We start from the raw sequence: 11,717 nt of genomic DNA, 5'->3' as shown, positions 1-11,717 counted from the left end.
AAGGAGAAGAGTGCAAAAACTGAATCATGATTTCCAGGGCAAGAATCTTAACAAAATTCATGTTTGTTCTTATCATTTCCAGTCAGGTAGGTGAAATATTAGGCTCATGCCTTTTAATTAATACTGCTTGTATGTATCTTTACCACATATTAACTTGTTTGTCAAAATATTGCGCCATTTTCTGCTTTTTTAGTCCTTCTCTATATGATTTAGCAGCTTCCACACATTTTTCCGTGGTTTAGACAGCATAAATTAGCAGAACATATTCAGAAGTACATTTACCATGTAGTTCATGCTGTTGTTTACATCTGAGTATCGCCAATATGATCATGCATCTGGGTAACTGACCAAATCTTTACGTAATTGCAAACACTCTATAGGACTCTGTGTGATTGGGAGTATTAACTAAAACCTTAATTAAAACTAAAATGAAAATGGAAAATACTAAATTAAATCAGAATATTATAAAAAATAAATAAATAAAATAGTAACTTCTCTTAAAAATCTCAATTATATTAAAATAACCGTGTGCAGTATCACTCAACTATTAAAAACATAGACTGTTTTGCCCACGAAATTTCACCAAAATGATGCTTATTTGACTGCACCTATAATGGTCTGAAAAAGTTTGGTGAAAATCTGATGTTTGTAGTTATAAAAGGTGTTTTTTCATCATTTTAAGAAGGGTGGGCAATCTAATTAGACAGAAAGCTAATACATTTGATTCAGAATGAACCAACATCTCATGGAAAACTATTACTAGACTACACAGTTCAGAAGTTCTAATCAGACATACAGTATAAATGCAACTTTGAGCTGTTGCTGGCTCACATTTAGTGCTTGGCCCCTAAAGAGAGATCATAATAGTGCAATGATTCTTACACAACACACAGCGCCAATGGTCAAACCTATAACATGTCACATACAGACCCCCCACATCAATCATTAAACTCATTAGATTAGGGGATCTTTTAAATAACACCCTCTTCAAAACATGTTTAAGACAACAGCAAAGTAGTAAATAGAAAAACATTGGCTATGTAGATGTGCTGCAATCGAAAACGTCAGTGGCACACTGTGATCCCTGTTTTAGTTCAATAGAGTATGTTACAGTCCGTCCCTTGACACTGTTCCCTTGAAAGCAGTTGTTTGCTGGAGAACACTCCAAAGATCTCTGCCAGGTTGACCATTAACCCTGTCGTTGATTACAGTTCTTTCCCTTGACCTCAACAGCTCTTCATGTCTCACAGTTCATAGCACTCAGATGCTTCTGGTAACTCCTGTGTCGAGCTGAAGAAGACCTAGACGATTCCTTCCTTATCGTTTTAAAGTTGTGCCAACCATGGCGAAGAGTGGATATGGCTACTACCGAACTACTATATTCTTGTCCATGTTTGTGGGCTACACGCTGTATTACTTTAACAGGAAGACGTTTTCTTTCGTGATGCCCTCCGTAATGCAGGAGATCACGCTGGATAAGGATGATCTAGGTGAGCATGAGCAACTAGTGGCCTGTACTTTGTCTTTCAGTATCTCTGTTTTATAACCTTTCACACATGCTTTAATCTGAATTAGAGTAAATTAGGATTATAAACAGAAGACAGAAGGCACTAAGGCACTTGTACATTGCGTAATTCTCTGCATGCAGTGCCTTTTCTGTCCTTAACAAAAATGGCTTTTGAATGAAAAAAGCTCCCAAAGTATTATATTTTAGGTTTAGCTGATGTTTGCTAATATTTTCATATACACTACCAGTCATTGATAATGCGTTATTGAACAATGTTTTTAAGACATTGTGATTACTTTCCTGTTAGAGAAGACATATTTGAGACTCTTTTTATTGAAATTTGTTTTGTAAACAGATAAATATGTTATCAAAAATCTGTTACATTTTGTTAATAACCTTAATACGTCTGTAAAATCTGTTACATTGCTTTTTATTTTTAAATTGTTTATTTTTCTCAATAGTATTAAAAACTACCATTCAAATGTTTGAGGTCAGTAAGATGTTTTTTTGTAAATAAATGAATAATTTTATTCAAGGATGCATTAAATTGATCAAAGCAAGTAACACTGAGTAACAGTAAAGACATTTATAATGTTACACACATTTATATTTCAAATAACTGCGTTTTTAAACTTACTACTCTTTAAATAATCCTGAAAAGGTTATTAAAAAGATTATCTTACTGACCTTAACCTGAACGGTATGTTTTCTACTGTTGTCTACTTTGTTCTGCTGTTACTGCTACTGTATATAGCTTTTCACCCTGTTAGTGTCTATTAATTGCACATGTAAAACATTAAACCAACACACCCGTGGCACCCTCTAATGTGACATCCTAATTTAAAAAACTCAACTTTAAAAACAAACTACGTTTTTTTTTTTTTTTTTTTTTTTTTTTTTTTTTTTTACATTTTTTAATGTTTTATTACAGTATGCTCATACACGTTCCACCCTGTTATGTAGCGTTACCTGCAACAAAACTAAACTTTCACTAATATATATATTTATATAAATATAAAATATCATAACATTACTGAATACAGAAAACTAACTAAATTTATGTTTTATATTTCCACTCATACCATGTTACATTCCACACTGTGAGACTACAAAAGCTGTAATGTCTAGCATGTAGTATACACAAGTAAATTGTGTTTAGTTTAGCTTTTAAAAAAATGTTAGTCATTACTATGCATAGAATATAAAATATGTAAGCTAAAAAGTAGCTACATTTCCAAAGAATTTAGGCCTTTCTTCCACCCTGTTGTGTCATATTCCATTATCATTCATTTCATACATATCGGTTGCTAAAACTGTGTTGTTTTCAGTTAAACCAGTTTTGTTTGCTGAATAACATGCATCTTTTTCCTGTCAAAATGTTTAATGACATGAGATTGAAATGGCATCACATTCAGCCACATCACAATCAGATGTAACAGGAGTTTGGTATGTTGCCCCGGATCTACTTTATCACCACAGTGATTGAGTTGCTCTTATCACTGAAGTTTTTACAGTCCAGTACGGAGTGATTACGCCTAAAGAACTGCTCCTTTGTCTTATCTTTGCAAACCCATATGTTTTTGAGTGATTTTGAATGGGAATCACTCTCTGTTGAAGTCTAATCAGTATTTATTTCATCTTTGTGCATTGCAGGTCTTATCACTAGCAGTCAATCACTGGCCTACGCCATTAGCAAGTTCATAAGCGGTGTGCTGTCCGATCAGATGAGCGCACGATGGCTTTTTCTGTTGGGCTGTTTATGGTTGGTGGCATCAATGTGGTTTTCTCACAGTCCTCGTCAGTGGCGGTGTTCTCAGGCCTTTGGTTTCTGAATGGACTGGGTCAAGGTCTAGGATGGCCACCATGTGCGAAAGTACTTCGCAAGGTATGGATCCAATCCTGTAATCTATGGACTTGCGTTGTATATACAAATATATATATAAACACTCTTAAAAACAGGTTGCTTCCATTAAGAACCTTTAACTTCTATAGAACCTTATAGATTAACAATATAGATTATTAAAATGTTCTTCACATTACACTCTTTAAAAAAAAAAAAAAAAAAGGCTTTATTGGCATCGATGGTTCCATGAAGAACCTTAAACATCCATGAAATCTTTCAAATGCAGAAAAGGGTCTTTATAGTCAAAAAAATGGTTCTTCTATGGCATCACTGCAAAAACATCCTTTTGGAACCTTTATTTTTAAGAGTGTAAGAAAAGAAAAATGGTTCTACTAAGAACTCTTCACTATAAGGAACCCAAATGGTTTATCTTTGACATCACTGCAGAAAACAACTTTTGAGCCTCATTTTATGTGCATTTCTACAGTACTTACGAAATTAACTGATTCATTTGTTTGAATAGTGGTTTGAGCCATCTCAGTTTGGGACTTGGTGGGCTGTGCTGTCCTGTAGTATGAATTTGGCTGGAGGTCTTGGGCCCGTAATTGCCACACTGATGGCCCAAAGCTACAGCTGGAGGTCCACACTGTCCATCTCCGGCCTGACCTGCGTGATCACGTCCATCTTCTGTCTGCTCATCATTCGAAATGAGCCCAGTGAAGTTGGCTTGCCAAATATTGAAGCTGGTGCAAAGAAAGGCAAAGGAGGTATGAGGACTTCCAAATCCACATGCATGTTTTTATATGTATAATCAATTACACTGAATATCCTGTTTCAGTAGGACATTAATGGAATTCAGATTTATGTTTATTTTCCATACTTATGTTTATTATGGCTAGTTTTGTTTATATAGGTCATTGCTGTTCTGACATTGTCAAAGTCTGCTTTAGATTAAAGGTTTCACTTGCTAGTTCTTTGAAGAATGAACTTTTGGACCAAAACAGAGTACAAAGGGGTGTGTTTTACTAGGTCTGTGTGTTAATTCATGTTTTTTTCTGTCGAAGGTCACTCATGTTGAACTAATGGACTTTTCTGTCTATCCTCCAATAACAGTTGCACATTTGATCCATCTGGTATCTGCCTCTGATTTCAGGCTCCAGCAAAAATGAAAGCACTTTCAAGGAGTTCATCCTTTCTCCATATCTGTGGGTGTTGTCATTTGGGTACCTGGTGGTGTTTGGGGTGAAGACTGCTTACACTGACTGGGGGCAACTATTCCTCATTCAGGACAAGGGCCAGTCAGCGTTAATGGGTACTGTGTGTTGTCTAACGCGTTTAGTTTTTAGGCTTTTAGTATCCACCTTTTTTAATGTAAGAGCATGTGTGGGAGTTTTAAACTTGAATTTGCAAAGTTATTTTAGCTGTGCCAAAACGGCGCTTTATGCTGCCTAATATTGTAAATATTGCATATTGAAAGAAAATACCTTACTGTAGCATTGCACAATAAGGTGGACAGGCTTTAAATGTGATCCAATGAGGGTCTTGTGGTCATTGTTTGTAGTGTGAAGACATTTTCGGTTCTGAAAGTTACAGTATGTTTTAATAATTTCATAATACAATGCACTTTTAACCTAAAAAATCAGGCACAATTTCACATGATATTTTCAGATTCAGAAATGGAAGGGTGTGATGAGAATTTTAGGTTGTGGACTAAAACGCATATTCCTGCTGATTTTAACAGGAAGTTCCTTTATGAGTGCTCTGGAGATTGGAGGACTGCTGGGTAGTTTAGCTGCAGGATTTCTGTCAGACAGAGCCGTGGCAAAGGTGAGTTTATACCACCAATATCTATTTATACGAAATTCTAATACCATGCAGGATAAACCACAAACTATAAACTATGATCACAGTATCAAAGATTTTTTTGGACCTTAGCCAATAAGCAACCAGCCAAGACACAATGGAAACAATTTAGTAAATACCCAAACGCCTTAACAATAGCATAGAAACAAACTGACAACCACTCAGAACAACACTCATGTTTACATCAGAAAATTTTGTATACACTACCATTCAGAAGGGTGGGTGCATTTAAAAAAAATATTTTTTTAAATTATTATTGCAATTTAAAAGAACTTGTACTACAACAGCATTTTAGTGGCATGTTAAAAATAAAAATAAAAAAATCTAAAATTACGAGATTAAAGTCGTAATATTTTGAAAATAAATTTGAAATATTTTGAGAATAAAGTCGAAATTACAATAATCATACCATGTGTTATACTCGCAGGGACAGCATGCTTAATATTTCACGTTTGATTGCATTTATTAGGCCTATTTGTAGTGCGCCAGACACACAGTAATAGCAATAAGCTTTGTGCTTTTGGTACTCTTAATATAAAACAAAGTCTTAGCTTTCAAAATCTGTTAGTTTTATAGCGAAATACAAACAATGTTCTCTTGCAATAATGTGTTTTTCAAGCTCTGTAATGTGGCTGGACAGATTGCTGTATTCATGTGAATTAATCGTCTTTTTGAGACATGAGACATTAGTTTCATTAAATTATACAGTTATATAAACTTAGATTTGTTGTCTTTTTTAAAGTATAGAGGGGACTATTCACGGTATACATGCTTGGAAATATTTAACGTCTTTCATTTATTATTTGTTGTGCGCCAGCCACCCAGAAATCGCAATAATTTTGTGCTTTGTTGCTTTTAACAAGCTCAGCTGTCATTCGGTCAGTTTTATCACAAAATACAAATTATAAATGTGCTTTTCCTTTTTATTTCAAGTTTATAGCATAAGAGAAACATGAAGGAACATCTATTCTCGAAATATTATGACTTTAATCTTGTAATCTTCCATTTCCATCATGTAATCTTGCGTTACTTAGAGTCTTCAATGTCACATGATCCTTCAGAACTCATTCTGATTTGCTTGTTTGCTCAAGAAACATTTCTTATTATCAATGTTGAAAACGGTTGTCTTTGATTAATAAACATATTAATTTAAAAATTGGTGGATATTTCGTGAACCTGTATTTTTTTGCTCTTTAATTTTCAGCATGGATTGGGTCTGCATGGTAATCCTCGCCATGGGCTCCTGCTCTCCATGATGGGTGGGATGTGTGTTTCCATGTACCTCTTCCGCACTACTGTCACAGCACACAGCTCAAACGTAAGTTTAGTATCACTAACACTAACACAAACACATTACAAATGATCAAAACTTACAGGAAATATTAAAAACTCATCCTGCAATAGCAAATCATAATACTAGTTAACTACTTGACATTTAACTAAACCCTATGGGCTGTATTTTGTTGTTCTTTTTAAACTGACCAAAACTTATCACAATAAACTATATCAATGCAGGAAAGAAAATAGTGTTTATGGGTTCTATAATGTACATGGTTTATTATAATTTACACAGGTCTGGATTCTTTTGTTGGGTGCTGTTTTTGGCTTTTCCTCCTATGGACCGATTGCCTTGTTTGGAGTTCTTGCGAATGAAAGCGCTCCATCGAACTACTGTGGAACCTCTCACGCCATTGTGGCTCTGATGGCAAACGGTGATCATCTTTTCATTTTACAGCAGCAGTGACATACTGAAACTGTGCTATGGTAGAATTAGTTCAATGTAGATTTTAGATTAGTTAAATGTCCATGCTTGTGCACGATTTATTCTACAAGTAAATTTTGAGCTCTCCAAAAAAATTTGCAGCAATATCATGTTAACCATTTGCCTTTTTCAAAGAATACTAATGTGTGTTTATGTTTGTTTTGCTGGCAGTTGGTGGTTTCCTCTCAGGGTTGCCATTTGGCACTATTGCGAAGCACTACGGCTGGAACACAGCATTCTGGGTAGCAGAGATAACCTGTACAGTCACCACAGTAGGATATTTTCTGCTTAGGAATATCCGCACCAAGATGGGAAGAGTACCCAAGAAGGCTGACTAAACATTAGAGTATTATTTAAATGTCTTTTAACTAGTTTTTAACATATGGTATTAAGGGAACAAAAAAAATAAAGGGTGTAACTTGTCTAGGATTTTACTTTCGTGTTTCTGAAATATAAATGAAATTGACTGTGGATATCCTGTGGATATCTATTCAAAGAATTCCCAAAATATTACACTATTTTAGCGATGTATGAAATGGGATACCATGTTGTGTCACTTTCTGCACGTTATTTATTCTGTACATTTTACAAACAGATGACAGTATTTTGCATTGTTCTGAAACTGAATACATTGCAGAATTGTATAATTTGGTTAAGGCATGTTAAAGCCATTGCTTCAGTGCTATTAATATTTTATTGCTATTAAATCAGTTAAAATAAATAAATTTACTTATTGTACCTTTCATCCATTTCAGCGCTGTAACTGGTCCTATCTCTGTAGCTGCAGTACTGCAAATTCATAAATGTGTATAATGAAATATGACAATGTGTTATAGCACATGAATGTTTAATAGCACAATGTAATGAGTTTATATAAATAAAAAATGTAAGACCAAACTTCAGAAACTGATCCAAGGTAAAGTAGACTTTTCATATTCTGCTGACAGAAAGCAAATGACATGGAAATTTCATTTCATGTAGAAAGATGCTAATAGACATGTTATATTGAACATGTTTAGAGCATCTTGAGCTGCTCCATGGACTGACATTCTGCACATTACAAACTTAAACTGTGTCCATGTACATTATTTACAAAGGTTATGTGAAATGTGTTTTTCACTGTAAATTTGGGACTTCATTTCACGAAAAATGTAAATTAAACCGGTTCAGTTGTCCGAAACTATGTTAAATTGTTTGAGCTTGAGGAAAACTCTTGTTTGTATTCCTTAAAAGGTTGATGAAAAATCCTTATCCCATTTTCTGCACAAGTTTGACCTCAGAATGTTTGGAGATCCTGTCAGTAGGATGAACACACTCAATGTAAGTCCAGTTCAGGACCCAGGTCCAAATGTCCCAGCTTTCTCTGCTACTTCCAGAGCACTCTTTAGATTTTGGTCAAAAAGCTCACATCTGAAAGAAATTATACATTTTTTTGTTACATACACCACCTTTGTGGAAAGCAACCAATTTGACTGCAGGCAAAGCTCATGACTAGTAATATTTATAAAAAAAATAAATAAATACACACCTGATAGGCATTTCTAAAGAGTAGAAAGGATTCTTCAGTGCAAAGTCTGAGTAGATCTCATAAATCTTTCTTAGGAGGGCATCAATGCCGGACTGTCGAGGGTCTGCCAATACAATGAACTTTATACCTGCAAAAATAAGAGAACAGTTCTCTTAAAATCACTGTGGTTTTGTTCAACACAAAATTTTACCTTTAATGACTAAATGTAATTTGTCCTTACAATAAGAGAAAAACAGACCTGTGAGTGTTTGAAAGCAGTGCAGTTTGAACATGTCTGTCTCCAGCATTTCAATACCAGAGCTGCCAACTTCAGGTGATAACTGTGACCCAATGGCAAACAACCTTAGAAAAGACAAGAAAAGAGACACATTTAAAGGAGAAGTCTACTTCCAGAACAACAATTTACAGATAACGTACTCATCCCCTTGTCATCCAAGATGTTCATGTCTGTTTTTTTGAGGAAAACATTTCAGGATTTTTCTCCATATAATGTACTGGTATGGTGCCCCGATTTTGAACATCCAAAATGCAGTTTAAATGCGGCTTCAAATAATCCCAAATGCGGCTGTAAACGATCCCAGCCGAGGAAGAAGGGGCTTATCTAGCGAAACGATTGGTTATTTTCATTAAAAAAAAAATACAATTTAAATACTTTTTAATCTCAATAGCTCGTCGTGTCTTGCTCTCCCTGAACTCTGTGTATTCTGGTTCAAGACAGTTAGGGTATGTTGAAAAACTCCAATTGTATTTTCTCCCTCAACTTCAAAAATCATTTTAAAATCATCCTACATCGCTGCAGAAGTACCAACATAATCTTTGCAAAGTGAACATGCAAAGAAGATCAAACACCCTTACAAACAAGGTAGAACAGCGATATAGGGTGATTTTGAAGTTGAGGGAGAACATGATATGGGACATGAGATTTTTCAACATACCCTAACTGTCATGAACCAGAAAAGTTCAGGCAGCGCAAGACAAGATGAGTGCTTGAGAAGTATTAAAATTGTATTTTTTTTAAATGAAAATAACCGATTGTTTTGCTAGATAAGACCCTTCTTTCTCGGCTGGGATCATTTACAACCGCATTTGGGATCGTTTGAAGCTGCATTTAAACTGCATTTTGGAAGTTCAAAATCTGGGCACCATATCAGTCCATTATATGGAGAAAAATCCTGAAATGTTTTCCTCAAAAAACATAATTTCTTTACAACTGAAGAAAGAAAGACATGAACATCTTGGGTGGCAAGGGGGTGAGTACATTATCTGTGCATCTTTGTTCTTGAAGTGGACTTCTCCTTTAAGAGCCAGGGGTGAAAACGTTTTAAATTTGAACATTAGGACAACTCGAACTTATTTTGTCGTCTGGGAAACATGTAAGTTTCTTCTGTAGCTTCTGAAGGGCAGTACTAAATAAAAACAAATATGATATTTAGGCAAAATAAGAAAAATGTACGCATCTTCATTCTGTTTAAAAGTTTTCACCCCAGGCTCTTTTTCATCGTTTTTCCTTCTGGAGCATCAGTGAGCTTTTGAAGCTTCTGTAATAGTTGCATATGACTCCCTCAGTTGTCCTCAGTGTGAAAAGATGAATCTCAAAATCATACACTCATACAGTCAGTAATGCTGAAAAACCAAAGAATTTGTGGGGCCTGGAGATTTTTCTAAAGAACAGCAGGCAGTTTAACTGTCCAGGCCAAACAAGGGACTCACGAATAACTATCACTTAAAAAAATAAAAATAAATAAAAAATACACAGCTGTGGATCATTCAGGTAACAATACAGGATTAAGAATCAAGTGTATGTAAACTTTTGAACGGGGTGATTTTTATAAATTCAACTACTATTTTCTCTTGTGGACTATATGTAAATGTCTTTTATGAGAAATATTTTATTCAGGTCAGTACTAAATAAAAAATAACATGCATTTTGTATGATCCCTCTTATTTTGGTAAAATAATTAACATTTTGCAGATTCTGCAAGGTCTGACAGATTTTGACTTTAACTGTATGTATTACACTACTATTCAAAAGTTTGGAATCAATAATATATATATATTTTTTAAGAAATCATCTCTTTCATTTGGCATGAACACATTAAATCAATCAAAATTGACAGTAAATTTATATTGTTACAAAAGATTTTGACTTTAAATAAATTATGCTGAAGTTTCTATTCATCAATTATTAAATAGCACAACGGTTTTCAACACTGGTTATTGAGTATTAAATGTTTCTTGAGCAGCATATTAGAATGATTTCTGAAGGATCATGTGACACTGAAGACTGGTGAAATGATGCTGAAAATTCAGCTTTGTCATCATAGTAATAAATTACATTTTAAAACAAATTGTACAATCATATTTAAAGCTTTTACTATATTTTGATCAAATAAATGCAGCTTTGGTGAACATAAAAGACTTTTCAAAAATTAAATAAATCTTACCAACCCCAAACATTTGTATGACAGAGTACAGTATATAATCAAAAATTAAATCTGACACAATCAGTAACGAGGAATAAGGGTATACAACTATAAAAACATACCAACACACAGATAACACAGTTCTGCTTGATCCGTGGAACAAAAAAATTGGATGCCTAACATCTCCCTTGTGTTTCCATGACTAGTCATACAGGTTTGAAACAACATTAGCAACATTACAACAATGCGTTCAACTATTTTTAATGAAATCTACTCACGAGTGAAACATTGAGGCCAACATCAGTTTCTCATTGGAAGTGAGACGAGGTCGGCCGAATCTGATGGACACTGGATAGTTGGCAGGATCTTTCAGATATTCCAGGATTTCCTTCCCTTCAGCCGTGTGTTTACCATTCACATCCACCCCGTTAATGGACAGAACCGCATGACCCACTGCACACGAGAAAATATACTGTATATAAAATATACTCGAAACATATTGCATAACTCACAAGAAAAAAGCTGCAGAAACTGCAGTGATGGACCTATTAATGTGTATAAATACATGGGATGGTTTGCAGACACATACAAACACGCACCTCTGATCCCGTCGCGCTGTCCGAAAGACACAACTGCCTTCTCATCGTGAATCTTTAAAACTAAATCAAGCGGAAAACTGAATGTTTTTTCAACTTCAGCTCGAGGTACATAATTGTCGTACTGGTAGATGAGCCCACCGGCCTTATTGACAACATATACACTAAAGATCGCCATCTTTCTTCCTGTCAGCG

The 11,717-nt window shown here is 34.8% G+C and overlaps 2 protein-coding genes across 2 annotated transcripts; one reads left to right on the top strand and one right to left on the bottom strand.

The window, feature by feature from the left end:
* The first annotated feature begins 1,157 nt into the window (after nt 1-1,157).
* slc37a4a (solute carrier family 37 member 4a) lies at nt 1,158-7,718 on the top strand. The gene is given in 9 exon segments (XM_051129403.1): nt 1,158-1,490; nt 3,161-3,244; nt 3,247-3,392; nt 3,874-4,117; nt 4,504-4,662; nt 5,092-5,177; nt 6,418-6,531; nt 6,787-6,925; nt 7,147-7,718. Coding segments are annotated over 9 exon segments (1,287 nt in total). The 5' UTR covers nt 1,158-1,342; the 3' UTR covers nt 7,314-7,718.
* Nucleotides 7,719-7,805: 87 nt separating this feature from the next.
* Nucleotides 7,806-11,717, bottom strand: trappc4 (trafficking protein particle complex subunit 4). Its single transcript, XM_051129404.1, has 5 exons — nt 11,526-11,717; nt 11,205-11,379; nt 8,742-8,845; nt 8,504-8,630; nt 7,806-8,385 (listed from the first exon to the last, which is right to left on the bottom strand). Exons 1-5 carry the CDS (start codon nt 11,698-11,700, stop codon nt 8,307-8,309), a joined length of 660 nt encoding a protein of 219 aa, XP_050985361.1. The 5' UTR covers nt 11,701-11,717; the 3' UTR covers nt 7,806-8,306.

The sequence above is a fragment of the Labeo rohita genome, chromosome 15 (genome assembly GCF_022985175.1).
Source record: "Labeo rohita strain BAU-BD-2019 chromosome 15, IGBB_LRoh.1.0, whole genome shotgun sequence".
Classification (NCBI taxonomy): Eukaryota; Metazoa; Chordata; class Actinopteri; order Cypriniformes; family Cyprinidae; genus Labeo; species Labeo rohita.
The sequence above is the reverse complement of the archived record's forward strand: the minus strand, read 5'-3'. Positions and strand labels throughout refer to the sequence as shown.

Excerpts from the sequence above, each read along its gene's own strand:
- trappc4 (XM_051129404.1), bottom strand. The coding sequence starts at position 11,700 with ATGGCGATCTTTAGTGTATATGTTGTCAATAAGGCCGGTGGGCTCATC. Across the intron at positions 8,631-8,741 it reads CTGCTTTCAAACACTCACAG|GTATAAAGTTCATTGTATTG; the intron begins GTCTGTTTTTCT and ends TTATTTTTGCAG. Across the intron at positions 8,386-8,503 it reads TCTTTAGAAATGCCTATCAG|ATGTGAGCTTTTTGACCAAA; the intron begins GTGTGTATTTAT and ends AATTTCTTTCAG.